The following is a 23,662-nucleotide window of genomic DNA, read 5'->3' as shown; positions in this document are numbered from 1 at the left end:
CTAAATAATATATTTTTATAAAATTCCAAAGGTTTCTCCAAAGAAATGCAAATGCAAGTGCAGTATAATTTTAGAACTAATCTGGAAAAAAGTGGCAGCGTGAGAACAATCCTCCCACATAACTCCCCACCCACAAAAAAGGCAGAGATATTTCCTACAAGTTACATCTGTCGAAACAGAATTTTACTTATCGTTAAAAAAAATTACAAAAGTAGGATGGATTAAATATTCCTATCTAACCTTATAAGCAACTGGTCTGCTCTGAAAAAAAATTGTATTCAGGATAGAATATGAACTACAAAACTGAAGTACCTCTCAACTGAATCTGAAATATATTCAAAGACACACCAACATAAGAGGGGAAGCAATGGCATCAGGGTCAGGTAGAGGAGAACTAAATTAAAGGAATGTGGTAGTAAAACCGTTTGGACATATCCATATGGAAAATACGGAAGGTGGTCTGTCAGGGTTCTAAGAACAACTAAAAGGCAAAGACAGTGAAATAAAAAAGCACCTGAATGAGGAAATGAATGAAAAGTATCTCCAGAGACCACAAAAAGACTTTCTTTCTTCTCCTTCTCAAAGCGAGTGGTCATTTCTTCCTGAGATGCCTCTTCATCTTCCCTTTCTTCTTGAAGCCTTTTCATTCTTTCCATTAAGGCCTCTAGCTCACTTAGAGAATCGACGATCTGGAGCCAGAGAAGATAATATTGGGTGTTATTAATATTGAGTTGTTCCAGTCAACGTCTCCATCTCCCAATGTCACCTTATACATAGTGGCACTAGCAGAGTTATTAAGTTCCTAAGTGGGTTTTCCAGTAACTCCAAAGAAAATCATATGACAAAATCAAACATTTTCAGAAGTGTAGTGTTTCTGCTTCAGCTATAAATACAAAAAGTTTATATGAATGGATTTATTTAATCTAGAATTCTAGAATTTGGTATATATTAAATTACATTAACACTTATTTTGAAAATTGAGGCAGCCTTACGACTTGTAATATGATTTGTAATCTATTTGCTTTAAAAGCTTCCTTAAGACAATTCAGAACTTCAGGTACAGGTTAAATTTTTACAGTAATAAAAATTATATGAAATATTTCAAGTACATAATATCCTGTTTAATCAGATAAATTCTCTAGATTTTTTTTTTTTTTTTTTTTTGGGATTTGGGTTTTTTTTTTATTTTTTATATCCCCTTCCCTGGAGCAGTTCCTGGCTGCTCATTTTTTTTGCGGTACTAGGGCCTCTCACTGTTGTGGCCTCTCCCGTCGAGGAGCACAGGCTCCGGACATGCAGGCTCAGTGGCCATGGCGCACGGGTCCAGCCGCTCCGTGGCACGTGGGATCCTCCCGGACCGCGATCCGAACCCGTGTGCCCAGCATTGGCAGGCGGACTCCCAACCACTGCGCCACCAGGGAAGCCCTCTAGATATTTTTAACGTAGCAAGTTAAAAGGCAAAGTAGTAAAGAAAACAGTTAAGAAAACTAACCCCAAAGTTGCTGCCTGTTAGAGATGCATTCTCTATATTGTTGTCATTAGCGAGATCACACACACAGAAATTGTTGACTGATATTAGCCTGAATCCATTGGAGATTTCTGGATCTCTTTCTGGATTGATGCCACTACCAAAAACAAAGCTTGCCAAAGCATGATAATGTGCCAATAGGACCACAGCATGTACCAGTTCGGGCAGAGACCAATTATTTTCTCCGGTTTTGACAAGTTTCTGAAATGAAAAAGCAAATCAGAGTAAAAGTGAAAATCATACAATGCTACAAAGCAATTTTAGAAAGTATGGAAAAATCTATAAAATTTCACATGTCCATTTATAATACTTAAAATTCCCTTTAAAAATGTTTCATATATTAAAGATACAGCTTTGCTCAAACAATGTTACATTAAACCTATCAAACCTAACAGCAGACGTATGTCGTGGCTTCTCTGAAATTCCTTATATATACAATGGAACTTCTGCTTCCAAAGCACTTTTACATATTATGCTATTTTAATAAGGTATTTTAGAGAATCCAAGAACACTGAAGCTACTTTAAGTAGGGAAGGGACTTTAAAGATTCTCTAGCAAAATCATTTATTTTAAGGTTTTAAGGTAGAGACTCTACCTTAAAAATCACATAAAAATGTATTCAGTAAGTTAACTTTTAGTTATCTTTTAGATATCTTCTCTGACGGAGGAAGAACCTATAGCAGATGAGAGAAACTGTAGAATACTAGCTCACGTTTGAAAGGACATAAAGAATATCAAAGCACTTTTTTATACGTTATTTTACTGAATCCTCCAGATGAATGATGGAATCATAAGTGAAGCCATTAAAAGCAGTAATCCCTCCAATACCAATTCCAGCTGTTAATCCGTCAGGGATCCTCTCCCATCCATCTCTGTCTATCTGTCTGTCTGTCTCTTTCTCAGTGCGTGTGGATGTGTGGGGATATGTCCTGCTGTGCCTTCACCCCCCCACCCCACCACAAATGTAAAACCTTCGTTTGTTTCACTTCACAGCTAAAACCCAAAACCAAAAAACTGCTTTTGCCTTACTCTCCATTATTTAACTACATACAAATTTAATATATTACCAAAAGCTCAGGGGAAAAAAAGGGAAGATCAATCATATTCTACCACTCTAATGTAACTTTTACATATCTTCTTTTATTTTTATAAGTAGTATTATATAATCTGAGTATACATACATTTTTCTCTGCTTTTCAAACTTTTTGAAAAGTGCAATGTTCATGGGGCTCCACTGTCTTCTATCAATTATTAAGCATGGGCTATATTGTAGCCCAGGACTATATCTCCATTCCCTTACACGTTCAAATTGCTATAACTTTGTTCATATTTTTATAAACAATCCCCAATAGATAATGAAAGTCTGAGAGTATGCATATTGACAAAAGCTAAGTTTGGTTTAATTGGGTAAATAACTAACAAGATGAGGAAAAAACAAAACAAAACAAAACAAAACCAAGGACATTTCTATGCATTAGAAGCAGGGATTTTAAATACCTAAGGCTTCTACTGATAATGATTTAGATGATGACTCCTACTTATTGAATAGTGACCAAGTGCCAAGCACAGTGCTAAGCATATTATACAACAACCTCACCCTGGAGGCCTTTCACAGACACTCCTTTTGAAGGGCAAGTGCTCAGTCAATCACAGTTCTCTCTCTTATCTAAGTTCTAGTTTCTAGAAGCATGTAAGCATACACACACCAGTTAGCAAATCATTTTTATTTGCAAAACCACTTTTTCAAAATCTTAAAATTATGAAATGTTAGAACTAGAAAAGAGTTTAGAACTCATTTAATCTAGGTCCCTCATTTTATAGAAGGGTGAACTACCAAGGCCCACAGAAGTAAACTTACTAAAGGTCACAAACTTGTGGGTAAAAAAGTTAGGAGACTAGAACCCAGGTATCTTATCCTGCTAGTGCATGTTCTTTGTTCTATCTACTGCTTGAAAATAGGAATCAACTTTTCTTATAGCTACTCGCTAAAGCACTAGTATAAGCTAATTACTGATTACTTGAAGAGAAATATTCATTTACATTTAAATTAAACCCACTGACTTTCTAAATTTATCTTTTCTACACATATTAATACACTATTTTTTTTTTATTTTTCAAGTTCCTAATATGCAAGTGTTTAAAATTAAGTCTTAAGTAAAATACTTAACTAAAGAATTGACTCTTAGTGAAAATCGTTAGTAAACTATTTTTTTTCCCCGAAAGAAACACTCAGTACCTGAATGTGCTCTTTTGTGATCAGCCAGGGTCGGTGTGCTAACAGCTTGTTTATTTCATTAAGATTTTTCAGTCTTTGTGGTACATATTCCAAACCATTCAACCACTCAGCAATACCTCCTGTCTTTAAAAATTCATCCACATGCATGTTTATTAAGTAAGAACACTGATGTCTAGCTGCAGCCTGAAACACAAAGAAAAAAGTTAGTGGATAAAATAGTCATGGTATGGTCTTATTCTACTATTACTAAGCCAATCACTGAGATAGAGTTAATTTTTATAGCTAATAATTCTTTTCTTACAAAATCCTCTTCCTAAAACTTTCATCACAATGCTGTCATAGATTCTTGATTCAATACATAAAGCTGATACTTTATATAAGCTAATGTCACAAGAAGCCAATTACTTCCCATTCAGAAGTGGTACGGGTCAACCTAGAACCCATTTTCTATTTACGTTAAGGAAATACCTGTTCACTTCATTATGGTAAATGATATCAACTGTATTCTACCTAAAAAGCAATAAAATCTCATTAACTTGTTCTGTACTAATTCAGAATGTATGCTAGTTTGAGTATTTCTCGTACTACCTTTGAGATAACTGTGAATCAGCCTTATCTGTGCCCATCCTCCCATCGAGGTGAAACTGAAGCTCACTGACCCTTTCTTTCATACGTAAGCCAGCATCAGCCTTGATAAGTTGGTAAATCCATGCAAAACAGACTTTTCACCTCTCATTTCCTCAAGGCTGCTTCTCAGTTAAACAGTATTGTTTTATTCTATTTTCTACATCTTATTTCTCTCTTCATTGGTGACCATTCTAAGTTGGCTTTCGGCCTTACTGTCATCAAAACCTTAAGCTGAGTAAGCTTTGTCAAGTTCATCATTTAATAAAACACAGGATGCAGCCCTTTTTTATTGTTTAAAACTTCAGTGAGAGCATAAACAAATTAAACTGGATAAAAACTAACTCTTGGCTGGCTCTGCTCACTCTGCCAGCCCAGCCGTTCCACTAACCTCTCCAAATATATAGCACTTGCGTCTTGTCTTCTTCTTTCCTCCAGCAATAGTCCAACTGTAGCACTGCTTCTACCCTTATTACTCCTGCTGCCTATCATCCCAATTTATAATTCTCCCCCCCCAAACATTAACTAGCTAACTAGTTTGTACCAACTACTAAACTTAGAAGTGTTAAGAGTTCACTGAAGAATTCTTCTCTTATCCAGAGCCTCCTTTGGTGCTGGCTGATACTTTGCTCTTATTTGGCCAAATTAGTGATGTTCATCTTGTAAAGAATGACTAAAATGGCACAAACAACCTGTTTTATATTAATAATAAAACAAAGCTATCAGAAGCAAAAACAAAACTTGTGGGCTACTAGAGATATTACTTTGGGCCCTACAAGCATCTTTAATCATAAGAGATTAAACATGGAAAATGACTTTACTAATAATTAAATGAGAAACATTCAGTACATTAAGTGGCTTAAAGCATTCAAAATGTATCCAATGGACTTGGGATCCAAAAGTCCACAGGCTTTTTCAGTTCTTATTTCTACCTAATTATACTTGGCTGTGCACACACATATAATACTAGGAGGGAGAGGGACCAAGTGAGGATGATGTCACGTGAACACAGCGCACCATGATGGCGATGTAGTGCCGGTGTGGTAGAGGAAGGGGGCCGTCCATGCGCAGCATGTAGAACTGGCTCCTCAGGAAGGACTCCAGGTACTGCGTGTGCAGACTCATGACCTGGGTGATGTTGTCCAGGCGACCGGATGTAGAGTATTCTTCCACAAGAAAGTTAGTACGTTCATCCACTGTGTTTGCTTGGACAACCTTCCAATCAAGAAACAAAACAATATCATGATTTTTGTAAACACACCCTTGGTTTACATACATTATGCCACGATTGAAGCAAATGAATGCTCTTTTTATATTAACAGACACTGAAATTATGTAGTTGCTCATATTAGAAACAGAAATGAAAAAGAAAGCCCATGCATTTTTGGCTCTGGGACCACAATTTATTAAACAACAAATGTCAAATTATCAAACATTATACACACAGCTATGAAATTGGAGAAAAGAAGCTCCCATCTGCTTTGCCAGGCACATAAGGCAAAACTGGGGAGGCAAAAGCACTGGCATCTGATTACATATATTTACAATTTTATCTCAATAGCCTATGAAGATACTTAATCACTATATCTTAAGACAAGTATTTTCAGACTGATCCTTTGCTTTTTTCATTATTCAACATAAAAAAGCTTTCTGCAGCCTTTTTAGGGACAAAGAAAAATATGATAATTTATAGGAAAGTGTTAATTGAAAAATTAATAAGGACACTAGAATTCCTATTTTGAGCCTATCATGTTAATTACTAAAAACAAAGTAAATTATTACAATGAACATGCTGCATTGGAGAGAATCAAAAGAGCTTTCTCAAAAATAGATTATTTACATATAGCTTTATAAACAATGACAGCTCGGGTGTCATACCAAGAATTGGCTCCGAAGGTGTTAAGAGCTTATTAGCGCCTCTTAGAAGGACCATGCTCTGTGGGAATTAATACACATCAGATGTGTATTTCTCAGATTGGTTCATTATTTATTGGTATTTTAGAATTAGAGTTCTAGACCTAAGAAGAATGTGTCCCTTATTTTAGATAAGGAAACAGACTCAAGATTAAATTCAACTCATACAGCTATTTAATAGCACAGCCCGGTCTAAAATCTAATCTCCTAAAGTCCAGACTCATGGTCTTTCCAAAGATCCACACTGCTCTTAAGAAATTCTGTTTACTTTTCAGGGCTGGCTTCACAGTCTCTTCTGAAAATAAGTACAAATTATACAAAGACACTACTGACTGAGGAAAATTTAATCCCAAAGGAAATGTAATGTTTGAAAAGTATAAATTGTGAGGAAATGTTAATTACAATGGTGTAAAAAAGAGGCAATTCCACTTTGGCTCATTATAAAACCAAATATATTTCCATTTGCCCATTTCCTCCCATTTTGTCAACTACAGGGAACCAAGATGATAGTTAAAAATATGATAGGATCAAGATAAACTACATATAATTAGGGACAGAATATTTGCTGTTTTTGTTTTGTTTTCCAGCAGCAGATTCTTCTGTTTAACTGATGCCTAAAATACATTAATAGATTCATATGATGCAACAGAGCCTGAAAACAGCAGCTGCTTCTGCAAACCAGATTGTCTTCAAATACATACTGTGTAAATGGCTGTGTTTCAGGAAGTCTTTATATATATATATGAGGCAATCACTCCGCTAAGAGCAACCCTGTGCTCTATGAGGGAAATAGGACAAGCACAGCAGTTTCTCTAATGAATGTTAACCACCTAGATCAGCCACAGTCACTGAGCTCCTGAAACATTACTGTTAACTTTGGAGTTTCATGTAGATGGTAAGGTCACTAAAAAGGCAAACGAACATGATGGAATTGCTGACTGTGGCAATGGCCTGGCATGTATTATTATTCAAACTCTACTCATCCCTTCTTTTAAAGCGTTGCCTGAAACATAATAGGTACTCTATAAATATGTGTTGACTAATTTCTGAACAATAAAGAATAATGCTGGTGCTTTAAGATAAATGATATCTTTGCAGCCAATAGTAAATCAGTATATGTAACCATAGTTAATATGAATTAGTAACTCCTTGAAACAGAGAAAAACTCATTTAGTGGTCCTTAAACTTTTCTTAGCCCAAGTATAACTTAGAGGCATCTAGGAATCTACAGGTCCTAAACATTGCTGTGATCTTTCATAGAGGTATATACCCATTAAATAGGTACAGAAATCTTGTATTGATTATAATCTCCTTTGTGTCATTTTACATCCTTTCTTTCAACATTTACTGTCTTAACTTCCCACCCTCATCAAAGGTGCAGCTTGGAGTGGAGATTCTGTGACATTCTGTCCCACCAGAGACTTAGAACCAAATGAAAAGATTAACTACTCGTGATATAATATCATGTTTTCTTCAACAGGTTTAGTTGGGAAACTCACTTTTTCATTTCAAAATGTCTTTTCTTAACATTTATGTAACCTATAATCACCATGAAACACTAGCCATTTTAAAACCTTAAACCTTCAAAATAATATTGTTTTATCATTGTTAGCAGCTTTATTTAGAAAAGTTATATTTGAAATCAAATATGGTAAAATTTATATTATTCTAACTTTGCAGTACTACCTAACTCCAAAATAATAAGGCAGACTATCACATGCACAGTCTTTTAAGTGAAGTTGAAATGAAAATACCTCTGTGGTTTTCTGACATATAAATAAGAAATAAGAGCAAAACACAGGTTTACTTCCATGTTAAAAAAATGGAGGTATTCTTTGACATAATTAAGCTACTTTTTAAATCACACTTTATGTATATGAAGACATCAACTTACTTCCTTCTCTGGAATAAAGGCACTTGGTCCTCTTGTCAAGGGTTGAGATACTCTGATTCTTTTATCCTGTTTTTAAAAGAAAAGTTTTATGTATTAATGATGACTTTCTATGTAAAGTTAAATTGGTGCAGATTGACTGCTGAGGTACTAAAATAAATGGAATAAATAAATAGAATTATGTAAAATCAGAGTAAGTGTTAGGTCTTGGTTCCCCCCACCCACCCCGCAAAACACAAACAACAACAACAAAAACCCCATATGGCCACTGCATGAACAAGATAATGGGACAGACAAGCTCCTACCACAGTGCTGGGCACACAGTAGGCTCCCCAAATGTCAGTTCCCTCAGTAACACTCTACAGCACCATAGATTTTTTAGCCCATATTTGACGTGACTGAAAACCATCAACCTCCATAATAAAATCATATCTAATAGTATACTAGTACACCGTTAGACCTCAATTTGAAAGCTAAAGGAAAGGTTAAATTCTAAGAGGATTACATACAACTACCCAAAGCAATGATCTGACTTGTGTTCTTCTTTCTGAATAAAATAGGGATAAGCATATTTAATATAAAGTTTTGAAGCTTTAAGTAAGAAACATGTAAACCTCGGAGAAGCAGAGGTTAATTTAATCTAAGAAATGGAGACTATAGCAATGCTTATTGCTCCACTGCTATTCTACTTAGTATTAACAACTGCTGGATTGCCAGTGGTATGTCTGAGTGTTTATTTTTTTAAGTTTTTAAATTTTTTGTTAAATTGTTTTGGTGTCCCCATTCAATCAGGGACTAACTTCCTTCTCGGTACGCATGATGAAGAACTCTCAGGCTTTGAAATCCTTTTTAACCAGGAGAAGAGATAGGAGGAATGGCCACTTAATTTTCTATAATAAAAGTGATAGCCTAAGATTCTGAAATAGAAGCCCTCCAAAGTCATTACATAAAAATAGGGACTATGCCATGGTTTATAAATATTATAAAGACCGGGAAACTGAAGAACATGGGAACAGATGTCTGCTGGAAAGGAGTGTTAATATTAAGCTTGCCACCAAGCCCTCCTCAGGAAACTGCTAGAATGAGGAAGCAGCTCTAGGTGGTTCCTATCTGAGGATGGCAATAACTATTTCACATGACCTTGTGTCCTGGCCACAGCCAACTAGACCAATCAACACAGAAGCTGATCTGCAGCCCACGAGTGCCTTGATGAAAAAAGTTCTACCCAGAGCTGAGGGTAACTGGCTGGACCAGTAAGATTCTAGAGTACTAGAGTTATAGGAAAGTAATGTAATTTGACAGAGAAGAGATACAAAATAGCTCTCAGAAACAGAGGCAAAGAGAAAACAATGAAGCAGCAGCAGAGTGGCATCAACAGATACCAGCCTCTATGGGAAAACCACTAGAGTTTCTACAGATTCGCAAGAGAAGAGCCTAATCATCTCTTCTTTCTCTCCCTTCCCCCTCCCTCTTTTTTCTCCACAAGGTAACCTGAATTTTTTTTTGTTCCTTACAATCCAAGAGCCTACCACACACAAGACAGTTATTTAAATCCCTTACTTCATTAGGAAGCAGTCAGACATTCAACAATTCTTTGAGAACCTAATCAGATACTGTGATAGACTGAAGACATAGGGCGAGCAAAACAGATATGGTCCCTGCCCTTGGGAGCTTGGCACCCAGTCTTCAACAATTTCAGGGTTCTACTGAAATAAATATATTAAATAATAATCATCTCAAACTGCTAATGTTTCAGAAAGAAGTAGGCATCTAGGCTATATTTGTGAAGTGATGACAAATAGATCTCTATCTACTGGTGAAGTTCATTAGAGGATTCCATGTCAAAAGGAATAATTTAGAATTTCTAATACTGGTATTTCTTGTCTGCATCAACTATCATCTAGATTTACCTGGAAAAATAATTTAAAAGAAAATAACAGATTTCTTCCCTTTGCTAGCCTTAGTAAATTATAGAAAATAAAATTTCGAATACTCTCTATATAGTATAGCCTAATGTGCTAGTATGTGAAAAGCAATTTCCTTGACAACTGATCATTCCAAATAAACAAAGCAGCCAGAGGAGCTGATTGTGAGGACAAATCACAGGTTTGAGGGGAAAAATATCAATAGGGAGATAAGTGGAGGCTTTAATTTATATGCATAAAAATACATAAAATTCAGAGAAAATACAGGGAGAGAAAAATAAACTAAAAGTGTACAAAGGGACTTTGGAGAAAGAGAATGATTTATTACTAATATGATTTATTTATAAAAATCACTACTTGATATATTTATCAACTGAATTTACCTTTAAATGTCTGAAATAGTTATTTTGCCTACAAAAATATTTTCTGGAATAGCAGAGAATTAAATCTGAAATACAGTTTCATCACAAATGGAACTGCACTTAAAAGAAGATAACATCTATTAATTTTAACCAATTGATAAGAAGCAACTGACACGATTTCATTTGTGTCAACATTCATTTGTTCATTTATTCAGCAAATATTCACTGAGCATTCACAATGTGCTAGGCACAGTGGGGACACAAAAAAGGAGTAGATTGGCAAAAATGCATTAACTATATCATATGATATAGTCCATAGCAGATGCATATACAAAGTGATATGGGAAGACATCATTTTATTAATTATCATTTACTTAGTCATTTTCCATTAAAGTTATATACAGTTTTCACTATTATAAATAATGCTATGATGAATATCTTTGTATAAAGACACTTGGGGGCACATTTTGTGGTATTTAAGATGGTTTCTTTAGAAAGATTCCCAGATGTGGATTTACTAGGGTTTAGGTTATAAATCTTTAAAGTTCTTGTTGCATACTACCAATATGCTAATGGAAATGCTTTACCAATTCTATTTTCATCAGCTGAGAAAATGTGCACTTAACCCACTAACTTCAAAAGTGAAAAACAGCCTTCAAAAATGTGTTTGAAACTTTTAATTGTATACATATTTGAGGTAAAATTCCTTCAGCAGAGTTGTGATCAGATCTGTGTTTTTAATAATACAATTCTGGGAGTGATGTGGTCCCTGGGCCAGAGACAAAAAACAAAAACAAAAACAAAACAAACAAACAAAACAAAAAAAGTACAAAAAAACACCCTAAAACAAAACAAAACAAAACCCTAGTTGGGAAGCTAGTGCAATAGCCCAGGGGATAGATGACGTGGCCTCACCTAAGAGACCTATTTATACACTGAAGAGAAGGGAAAACTAACATTTTAAAGTTATACCAGCATGTATCCTTCTTCGGTTATATTTTTAAAATGGCGTCACTATTGAAAGGATCAGCCTACTTCCAGCTTCTGTAAAAGAAGCATATTTTCTGGTGAGGACTCTACTATTGTCTCAGTTGACCGTGTTGCATATTTATATGAAGGTGAAAAAAAATTTTTTTAACAATCAAGGCAGCTTGTAAATTCTACTTAAAACTCATTGTCCTGAAAGTTTATTCCCCACCTACTTTCTATTTCTGTATGTTTTTAAAATTGATAAAAGAAAACACAAAAGAAATAGGATAGCACCATATCCAAAAGATTCCCTTTACAACCATAAGCTGGAGTTCTGGTCCCCTGTAATACCTTGTAATACCTTTCCTCAGCTTTTATTTCAAATCTAAAATGCCCACGGACTGGGTTCCTACTTTATTCATGTCCTGATTCACTTTTCTAAAGTCTCCAGACCTGTGTTGCCTTATGTGGCAGCCATCAGCCACATGTGACTACATTTAAATTAATTAAAATTAAATAAAGTTCAAAATCCAGTTGCTTAATCATGCTGGTCACATTTCAAGTGCCCAGCAGCCACACGTGGCTCTGGCTCCTACTGTACAGGCCTGTGCAGGCATCTCCATCACAGAAGGTTCCACCATCACAGAAACGCTGCTTGAGACTACATCTGATTTTCTTTTAATCACATCTTCAGGCATTTTAATGCCTTTTTGAAATGTTAAATGACTGCTCTGCAGAGTTTTTGGTCTGATGGTCACACCTACTGAATCCCATAACCAAGCATCTTAATGTAATTGCAGAAATCCTCTCAACCGAATTGAGAGTGAATCCAGACAGAAACAATTCAGGAAAAGAAAAAAAAAAAAAATCAGCCAGTTCTGAGAATCTTTGTCTCAATGTCTGCACATATTACAGCCTGCAAAAAGATATCAAGGACTTTTTTTTCCCCTTTTAAAAAATTACGGTAAAAAAACACATAACATGAACTCTACCCTCCTCACAAGTTAAGTGCACAGCACAGTACTGAAAACAGATGTCCAGGACTTTGTCATCTGGCATAACTGAAACTTTACACCCACTGAACAACAGCTGCCCACACTCTTCAGATCCCAGCTGAGATGCTACCCCTGCAATCACTGGCCTTCTCACCTCCATGGACAATTCACATCTGCTTCTTGCTAGGCAACTCTCCCCTAGTTCAGCTTTCCTAACACTGAACCATCCAATACACTGACTTCTTTGAACACTTCTACACTCTTCCTAGACATTCCTTGCACTTCCTTCATTGACATTCATTCTCTCAAGTGAGCGTTCTCGTCCATAGCTTCCATCTTCTTGATACAAACAAAACTCTACTGAACTGTTGAGCTTCACTATATTGGGGGGAGGAGGGTGGAGCAGATTAAGGAGAGAGAAGGGCATGTGATATGAAAAACAAGCAAACCCTGCGACTGACTGCTGCATCTTTGCTATTGAGCTCAGAGCTAGCTCTGCTCTGCCCTTCCATCTGGCTTTGGGTCATATTGAACTGCTGGGGCATTTTGGAACATTAAAATCAACATGTTTCAGACTAATCTCCTACCCTAAACAGGTTGTTCCTCACTTTCCTCTATAAGTTATAAATCACCACACAACACCAGTAACCCTGGCTCTGAGAGTTATCTTTGACTCTCCATCCTAGGAACCTGCATTCAAACAGCCGCTAAATCCTATAATTGCCTTTTCCCAACAAAATCTTTCAGTTACCCTTTCCCCAGCTCCATCTCAACCATAAGAGTGTCTCTTATGCTGAGAAATATTTTCCCTTCACAGCTGAGAATCATGTCAATTCCAGGCCCTTGCTTTTGAGGAGATAACACAATAAAAATGTAAAAAAAACTCGCAAAGTACAAGACAAAATAATATTTCATTTAAAATTTTTCTTCTGTCAATTTTCCCTAAAGCATAATAAAACACCCCAAACTGGAACATCTGTAATATACTTTCTCAACAGATGCTACTCTTAATAGAAGAATTCCAGGGTTGTTCTATATTAGAAGTGAAAATAACCCATAGCTACACTAATTTTGAGGAATAATATTGCCATATTTTCCTCTCTTAAGTATAAAGCTAATATCTTATCCTGGGGAATATGTGACTTTGATCTTACTAGTGAATCTTACACAATGACCTTGAAATCATAAACCTTGTTTCATTTCTGTGAAAAAGTAAAACCTAAAACCAAGTCCTGGATTTTTAAAAAACTGTACTTTCCATTACAGTATCCACTAGTCACATGTGCCTCTTTAAATTTAAGTTGATTAACATTAAATAGAAGTTAAAAACTAAGTGTCTTGATTGCACTAGCCACATTTAGAGTGTATAAGAGCTACATGTAGCTAGTGGGTACCAAGCTGGATTTTTCTATCATTGCCAAAAGTTCTATGGTACAGCACTGCTCCATAGCATTGATTAGTCTTGATTTCAGCTACTCGGATAATGCAAAGATACAAAATGGTTAAAAATTCAGGAATGAACATAAGCAGAATAAACAAGTATTAAGGTAACTTCATAGAAATATAAAAATTATTTGGATAGTAAGACTGCCAAACCAATAAAACCAACAAATTAACGACGATGGCAGAAAAGTTGGCAGATGCCATTCTTCAGAGTCTTAATGTGATGACAACTTTCAAGTCACTAACTTAAAAAGAAGAAAGGAAATTCTCTCAAATGTTGACTCATGTTAAAAATAAAAGGGGGTATAAAATATTTAAGAAATTTTAAACAATAGTAAATTTAATTGTGATTTGTCTTCAAATATCTTAGACAGCAGTCACAGTATTTGCTTAGAATTTTTTTCCATAAAATCCTACAGTTTTAATCAAGAGAAAAACTAGTTATAAAATAAGAACTGATACTTTTTATGTATCAGTTCCATGTGTCCTAAGAGATTATTTTACAAGGGTTGTGATCTCAAGAATGCTACATAAGGAAAGTTTCTTTTTTCAGATGTGTTATTATAGCTGAAAGAAGTTATGCTTGAAATTCATCAGGTGAAATTATGCCTATTAAGTAATTATGTGCTGGAAAACAAAACACTAAAAGGATAAAGATGAATTATATTTAGAAAATTGCTTATTTTGACACTTAACTGCTAGGCAATTTACTAGATCACTTTATATAAATTAATCCCACTAGAAAATTACGTGGACGTTAGGAATTCTTAAAATTATGAGACTTTAGAGGTAATCAGCAAATTACTTGCCCCTAAAAGGCCAACTGCTAAGGAGAAATAATTGCTGCATTTAAGCTACTAAATATCTTTAAAATAAATTATTAAATTTAATTTTTACATTTATCTTCTTCAGTTTATTTCATTAAAAATGGAAAAGCAAAAAACATACAAATTCTATCCATTAAAATGTAAAAGCTGCTTATGAATTTATATCTACGGGAGACAATAATACTGAGAGTAATGTGTATAATTAACTTTACATACAGACATTAAGAGGTTAAAAAAATGTGTTCAACATATTAAAAATTCTGGCAAAACAGAAATCTGACTCCACTGAACATACTAATCCCTCAATTTTTGAAGATTTTTAAAGGTATCCTTAGAAGATAGTTTAATAACTTCAACATTTTTTAACATACTGTAATGACAAAATATCTTAAGTATAAAACACATACCCCAAATAAAAATTTTAATTGTGACCATAAGAAAGCTAACTGCAATTATCAATACAAACAGTAAATTACAGTTGTTGACTCTCCTTCTATTCTTTTTAGATGTTCCATTTCGGCAGAAACCACTGCAGAAAGGGCAGAGACGGGTAGGTGGCTCTATGCGAAGAAATAATGCTGATGTCGTCTTTTTATTCCTTAGCAGACAATCTCAGGAATAATGACTGGGTTTATAGAAATTGATGACATTACATATTTCAGAAGGAAAGGGCAAATGGAAAAGAACACAGAGATATTCTAAAAGCTGTCTATCCCTAATTGAGAAAAGGATGGGTTTTAAATTAGATTAATTGTAATAGATTTTTAATTTTATAGTAAACTCAAATTTAAATGTCTGTCATTACCTGGAATATACATTACTTCCCACCATCCCAAAATGGCCTAAAAGACTATTTAATAAAATTGTGACTTCTCCTACTCTAGGTTAAAATATGTATTGACCTTCAATACAATAAAGATATGTATTATAATAACTAACTGAGATCTAAGGTCATTTAGTGAGAAAAGACTGGTAAGCAGAAAACAGCAATAGCATCAAGGGCAAGAATCTTGCAAATCACACAACATCTCTTCTATTCCTTGGAGCTAGAGTGGTATAGGGACCCCAAGAGCACCAGGAGCCCAGCCCCACATGTAGGGTGTGGCAGAAATTTGCAGACGCTCTTAAGAGCACTAGAAATTCCCCTTAATGAGTGGGGAATCCTGTCTCCAAGATCCTGAGATTTCAGTTCCCCTTCTAACCAAGCTATTAAAACCAAGGCTACCAAGCCCTTCCTGCAACAGCTCCACCACTGGGTATAGTCACTTGAGGAACACTGCAAAGATCTTGTCACTAATAACATGAATTTCAGCCTTCTTCAACAACACATACTGAGTAAGATTTTTAACTTGAAATCTCAAAACATTTCCACTAAAATACTGCATTTATCAATTTCCCTACCTCCTCATTCCCCTACTAAGCTGTCAGGTGCTATTGGGTTGGGACAGTACCTTGTTCATCTTGGAATATTTCAACTTTAGTATGGTGTATGGTGTCAGGTAAACTTCAGGTCCATTTTTGAAAGTTCTACATAGTGGCCATTTGAATAACAGAATCTCTTTTCAAAAAATGAGTTGCAGGAAATGAATTAAGCAACTCTCACTAAAAAACCAAAAAAACCTTGGTGTGCCATTCGGTAGGAACAGTTAGATAAATTTTGTTTTACTAACTTGTGGGCCTAAAGATAAACAAACTCACCTACTGAGTACTCTGGAAACAGTAGCCATGAGTATTACTATTACTAGTAGAAATCAGCAGTAGTTATTGTAGTAGATGCAATTAAGTACGCAAAGATAAATGGACCTCATCCTAGCACTAAAAGAATTAAAAATGAATATCCACAGAGCAAAGTTTGAGTTTCTAAATGAGCTTCCCCTTGGCTAGTAACAAAATCCCTTAAATTTTACTCATTAGAACACATGGGTGACCCTGTTCAAAGTGCAGGCAAGTTTTCATATTTACATCCTGTCTATGAAATAGCAAACTTCTAAAAACAAAGGACCACAAGTACCCTCTACAACCACACAGTGACACAAACCTACAAAGAAGAACAAATATGGGCCTAGGATAGCCTTTAAACTACACCATTAGCTAATCCTTTAAACTGAAAGTAAACCTAAAATCATGCTCCAGTCCAGTGCCATCCAGAGGCAAGTAGCAAAGAATACACCTCATTTTCCACTTTCCATGTAATACCACAGAGTAGCGTAAATCAATTAAGTTAGGTTTACTTGTAAATTAAAAATACGTATTTCTAACATGGCACATCTTCTCTGTGTCCTGTGGAATTTAGATAGATCTGAACCAGCATTTCCTGAGGCTCTGTCCTCCCTTTTTATCTCTATTGAAATTCTACCCATTCTTCCTCTAAGACCCAGCTCAAATACCAACTCTTTTGGTCTTCCTCCACTCCCACCAACTCTCAAGCTCTTCTAGTAATTTAAATCTATTCTTCTTAAGATTCACAATCATACTTTGTTTCTCTCTTATAGCTATTAACATATATCATTATCTTATCACTCCCTTCGGACCATAAGTAAGCTCCTTAGAGAGCAGGATCCATTTCTAACGTGGTATCTATGGCATTATAGTACAGCAACATGAAAATAGTAAACGCTCATACATTTGTTGAGTTAAACTGAGGAGACAGGAGTCTGGTACAGGCTCTTCCATCCCTTTTCTCTTCCTTCAGCAGGGAAGAGCATCCTGTGGACTCGAGGCCATTCTCTGCACTCTTATTGAGAAATACCAATAAATTAAACTAATAACCACAGTCCTGGACATCAATCCATTACCTTCCTTGTACCGTCTGGGCCCCCTATGTGACAAATATTCACTTTTCTCCATTTGTTTATCTTTTTATGTTGTTAAAACAAGCAAGACCTGCACATTTCCTATAATTTGTACTACTTTCTTAAAAACCAGTAATAATATTGCATGTCATGACACTGATCTTGAGCAACAAAGACTCCTATAAAAGCTTTTAAGTGTTAAGCACTTTCTTTAGAGATGCAGAATGACAAAATATACTCATTGAACATGCTGTAAAATTTTGGGCTAAGGCCAAGAAAATGAGAAGAGAACTATGCCTTGTACCTGAGATAATGCAACTTCATAATAGCTACCTAACTCAATGCTTCCTTATTAACATATAGACAATATACTTTACTACCACTAATTATAAGATCACTCCCCAGGTCCCACAAAAGTATTAAGAAGTGCTTTACTTCCATACAAACAATTTTTATTCGTTTAGTTAGTTTTGGCCTGCACCGCAGGCTTGTGGGATCTTAGTTCACCAAGACCAGGGATCGAACCCAGGCCTCTGGCAGTGGAAGTGCAGAGTCCTAACCACTGCACCACCAGGGAATTCCTTCAAACAATTTTTAATGTCTGTAATGTGTAATAGTAAAACTTGCTTTTAATTTTAGAAAGCTTTACCTATTAAAATTATGTTCCAATTAGATTAAAAGAAATAAAAGTTGGGAGTTTTTGAAATTAAGACTCCTATTAGAGACAATTATGGCTACAGAACATTCTAATATTACTCAGTATATGGCTGATAGCTACTAGTCTTTTGGAGAAACAAAAAATATGCTGTGAATGTAGTTACCTGGTATATGAAGGAAAAGTAGAGTTTTAAGTCAAACATCTGTATTTAGTATCTACCACCCATGTTGTAACAAAATCAGAAGGCCTCTAAGTTTTTTTAATGAAACAGAATGACGGGACAGTTTCCAGGTTTTTCAAAACCCAATGATTGACAAAATACAGGTCACTTGCTCAGCTTAGAGGAATCAGGGAAAAAAACATTAAATACAATTGATTTCTAGAGATTTTCAAAACAAGCATTTAGCCATTTGAAAAACCAGTACTTCTTTATACACTGAGTTGTCAAAAATAACAAGAACTCATGCTCTCATTTAAATTGAGAAAGTACCTTTCACACAGCCTGCCAGGAACACAACTGAGCAAATTAAAGTATGTTCAGTTTTACATCGAATTATATTAAACTTCAGTTTCAATACAATTGAAAAGAATAGAAGTTTGAAAGGAACAATTGTGTTTTAATTTTTGCCTAGAATAGAAAATAGGATTTGTCTCATAAACTTCTTCATCTCTATTTTGTCAATCCCTAAATCTATTAACAGAGGACTACAAAACTGTGCTTTAGTGTATACAGGTAAACTTAAAACCTGTTATAATCAGAATTAAAACCAGTTGTTATGCTCATATAAGTAGATGGCTCACAAACTTTTTGATATCAGAACCTCTTTATATTGCTAAAAAATATTGACCCCAAAAGCTTTTGTTAATGTGAGTGATATCTATCAATAATTATTACATTAGAAATTAAATCAAAGAAAAAATTTAAATATTAATTCATTTAAAAATAAAAATAGAATAAACCCATTACATTTTAACACAAATGAATGTTTTTGAAACTACAGTTTCCAAAACAAAACAAAACAAATTTACTAAGAAGAGTAACATCATTATATATTTGTGTAAATATCCGGCTTAATTAAAGAAAACGGGATTCTTATATCCACTTCTGTATTCAATGTGTTTGTTGTACAACATGAAGAAAATCCAGCCTCACAGATACTACATTAAGACTTGATAAGTAGTAGCTTTTAAGTTTGTTGCAATGTAGAATCTGAAACCACATCAATAAACTTCTTACTCTGTTACATAAAAATCCATTGGTTTGAGATTGGTTCAAGATGGCGGAGTAGAAGGACGTGTGCTCACTCCCTCTTGTGGGAGCACCATAATCACAACTAACTGCTGAACAATCGTCAAGAGGAAGGCACTGGAACTCAAAAAAAAAAGATACCCCACATCCAAAAACAAAGGAGAAGCAGCAATGAGATGGTAGGGGGCGCAATCACAATAAAATCAAATCTCATAATTGCTGGGTGGGTGACTCACAAACTGGTGAACACTTATACCACAGAAGTCCACCCACTGGAGTGAAGGTTCTGAGCCCCACATGAGGCTTCCCAACCTGGGGGTCTGGCAACGGAGGGAGGAATTCCTAGAGAATCAGACTTTGAAGGCTAGCGGGATTTGACTGTAGGACTTTGACAGGACTTGGGGAAACAGAGACACCACTCTTGGAGGGAATACACAAATTAGTATGCACATCGGGACCCAGGGGAAGAAGCAGTGACCCCATAGGAGACTGAACCAGACCTACCTGCTAGTGTTGGAGGGTCTCCTGTGGAGACAGGGGGGTGGCTGTGGCTCACCATGGGGACAAGAACACTGGCAGCAGAAGATCTGGAAAGTGCTCCTTGGCGTGAGCCCTCCCAGAGTCCGCCATTAGCCCCACCAAAGAGCCAGGTAGGCTCCAGAGCTGAGTCACCTCAGGCCAAACAACCAACAGGGAGGAAACCCAGCCCCACCCATCAGCAGACAAGCGGATTAAAGTTTTACTGAGCTCTGCCCACCTGAGCAACACCCAGCTCTACCCACCACCAGTCCCTCCCATCAGGAAGCTTGTACAAGCCTCTTAGATAGCCTCATCCACCAGAGGGCAGACAGCAGAAGCAAGAAGAACTACAATTCTGCAACCTGTGGAAGAAAAACCACATTCACAGAAAGATAGATAAAATGAAAAAGAAGAGGGCTTTGTATCAGATGAAGAAACAAGATAAAACCCGAGAAAAACAACTAAAAGAAGTGGAGATAGGCAACCTTCCAGGAAAAGAATTCAGAATAATGATAATGAAGATGATCTAGGACCTGGGGAAAAGAATGGAGGCAAAAATTAAGAAGATGCAAGAAATGATTAAAAAAGACCTAGAAGAATTAAAGAACAAACAAACAGAGATAATCAAAGAGGAAACCAAAAAGTACCTAGAGACAAATGACAACGAAAACATGATGATCCAATAGCAAAGGTCAAAAAAACTAAAAGCTGCTTCTTTGAAAAGATAAACAGATTGATAAAACTTTAGCCAGACACATCAAGACAAAGAGGGAGAGGACTCAAGTCAATAATATTCAAAATGAAGAAGGAGAAATTACAACGTCTGAAGAGATTATAGTCGAAAACTTCCCTAACATGGGAAACGAAATCGCCACCCAAGTCCAGGAAGCACAGAGTTCCAGGCAGGATAAACCCAAGAAGAAACATGCCGAGACACATAGTAATCAAATTGACAAAAATTGAAGACAAAGAAAAGTTATTGAAAGCAACAAGGGAAAAAATGAAAAATAACATACAAGGGAACTCCCATAAGGTTAACAGCTGATTTCTCAGCAGAAACTCTACAAGCCAGAAGGGAGTGGCACAATATATTTAAAATGATGAAAGGGAAGAACCTACAACCAAGATTACCCTACTCGGCAAGGATCTCATTCAGATTCAATGGAGAAACCAAAAGCTTTACAGACAAGCAAAAGCTAAAAGAATTCAGCACCACCAAACAAGCTCTACAGCAAATGTTAAAGGAACTTCTCTAAGTGGGAAACACAAGAGAACAAAAGGACCTACAAAAACACACCCATAACAATTAAGAAAATGGTAATAGGAACATACATATTGATAATAACCTTAAACGTGAATGGATTAAATACTCCAACCAAAAGACACAAGCTCGCTGAATGGATGCAAATGCAAGACCCATATATATGCTGTCTACAAGAGACCCACTTCAGACCTAGGGACACATATAGACTGAAAGTGAGGGGATGGAAAAAGATATTCCATGAATATGGAAATCAAAAGGAAGCTGGAGTAGCAATACTCATATCAAATAAAATAGACTTCAAAATATAGAATGTTACAAGAGACAAAGAAGGACACTACACAATGATCAAGGGATCAATCCAAGAAGAAGATATAACAATTATAAATAGATATGCACCCAACATAGGGGTACCTCAATACATAAGGCAACTGCTAACAGCTATAAAAGAGGAAATCGACAGTAACACAATAATAGTGGAAGATGTTAACACCTCACTTACACCAATGGACACATCATCCAGACAGAAAATTAATAAGGAAACACAAGCTTTAAATGACACAATAGGCCAGATAGATTTAATTGATACTTATAGGACATTCCATCCCAAAACAGCATATTACACTTTCTTCTAAAGTGTGCATGGAACATTCTTCAGGATAGATCACATCTTGGGTCACAAATCAAGCCTAGGTAACTTTAAGAAAATTGAAATCATATCAAGCATCTTTTTCGAACACAATGCTATGAGATTAGAAATAAATTACAGGGGAAGAAACGTAAAAAACACAAACACATGGAGGCTAAACAATACGTTACTAAATAACTAAGAGATCACTGAAGAAATCAAAGAGGAAACCAAAAAGTACCTAGAGACAAATGACAACGAAAACATGATGATCCAATAGCAAAGGTCAAAAAAACTAAAAGCTGCTTCTTTGAAAAGATAAACAGATTGATAAAACTTTAGCCAGACACATCAAGACAAAGAGGGAGAGGACTCAAGTCAATAATATTCAAAATGAAGAAGGAGAAATTACAACGGACACCGCAGAAATACAGAGCATCATAAGAGACTACTACAAGCAACTCTATGCCAATAAAATGGATCTACAAGCCAGAAGGGAGTGGCACAATATATTTAAAATGATGAAAGGGAAGAACCTACAACCAAGATTACCCTACTCGGCAAGGATCTCATTCAGATTCAATGGAGAAACCAAAAGCTTTACAGACAAGCAAAAGCTAAAAGAATTCAGCACCACCAAACAAGCTCTACAGCAAATGTTAAAGGAACTTCTCTAAGTGGGAAACACAAGAGAACAAAAGGACCTACAAAAACACACCCATAACAATTAAGAAAATGGTAATAGGAACATACATATTGATAATAACCTTAAACGTGAATGGATTAAATACTCCAACCAAAAGACACAAGCTCGCTGAATGGATGCAAATGCAAGACCCATATATATGCTGTCTACAAGAGACCCACTTCAGACCTAGGGACACATATAGACTGAAAGTGAGGGGATGGAAAAAGATATTCCATGAATATGGAAATCAAAAGGAAGCTGGAGTAGCAATACTCATATCAAATAAAATAGACTTCAAAATATAGAATGTTACAAGAGACAAAGAAGGACACTACACAATGATCAAGGGATCAATCCAAGAAGAAGATATAACAATTATAAATAGATATGCACCCAACATAGGGGTACCTCAATACATAAGGCAACTGCTAACAGCTATAAAAGAGGAAATCGACAGTAACACAATAATAGTGGAAGATGTTAACACCTCACTTACACCAATGGACACATCATCCAGACAGAAAATTAATAAGGAAACACAAGCTTTAAATGACACAATAGGCCAGATAGATTTAATTGATACTTATAGGACATTCCATCCCAAAACAGCATATTACACTTTCTTCTAAAGTGTGCATGGAACATTCTTCAGGATAGATCACATCTTGGGTCACAAATCAAGCCTAGGTAACTTTAAGAAAATTGAAATCATATCAAGCATCTTTTTCGAACACAATGCTATGAGATTAGAAATATAAGTGGTCTGGGAAAACTGGATAGCTACATGTAAGAGAATGAAATTAGAACACTCCCTAACACCATACACAAAAATAAACTCAAAATGGATTAGAGACCTTAGTGTAATACTGGACACTATAAAACTCTTAGAGGAAAGCATAGGCAGAACACTCTTTGACATAAATCACAGCAAGATCTTTTTTGAGCCACCTCCTAGAGTAATGGAAATAAAAACAAAAATGAACAAATGGGACTTAATGACACTTAAAACCTTTTGCAAAGCAAAGGAAACTACAATCAAGACAAAATGACAACCCTCAGAATGGGAGAAAATATCTGCAAATGAATGAATGGACAAAGGATTAATCTCCAAAATACATAAACAGCTCATGCAGCTCAATATTAAAATAAACAA

At 35.7% G+C, this 23,662-nt stretch overlaps 1 protein-coding gene across 1 annotated transcript in view; it reads right to left on the bottom strand.

Moving 5' to 3' along the window:
• The window catches only part of SESN3 (sestrin 3), a 59,084-nt gene that overhangs the window by 19,094 nt on the left and 16,328 nt on the right, over positions 1-23,662 (bottom strand). Inside the window, exons 2-6 of the mRNA XM_024731266.1 lie at positions 8,197-8,262; positions 5,406-5,603; positions 3,765-3,947; positions 1,493-1,729; positions 515-689 (exon numbers count right to left, since the gene is read on the bottom strand). Coding sequence (XP_024587034.1) covers positions 515-689; positions 1,493-1,729; positions 3,765-3,947; positions 5,406-5,513 — 703 coding nt within the window. The 5' untranslated portion in view covers positions 5,514-5,603; positions 8,197-8,262. The remainder of the gene's footprint in view (positions 1-514; positions 690-1,492; positions 1,730-3,764; positions 3,948-5,405; positions 5,604-8,196; positions 8,263-23,662) is intronic.

Source organism: Neophocaena asiaeorientalis, unplaced genomic scaffold, assembly GCF_003031525.2.
Source record: "Neophocaena asiaeorientalis asiaeorientalis breed wild unplaced genomic scaffold, Neophocaena_asiaeorientalis_V1.1 scaffold143, whole genome shotgun sequence".
Taxonomy (NCBI): domain Eukaryota; kingdom Metazoa; phylum Chordata; class Mammalia; order Artiodactyla; family Phocoenidae; genus Neophocaena; species Neophocaena asiaeorientalis.
Note: the sequence above shows the minus strand (reverse complement) of the source record. Positions and strands in the feature narration are given on the sequence as shown.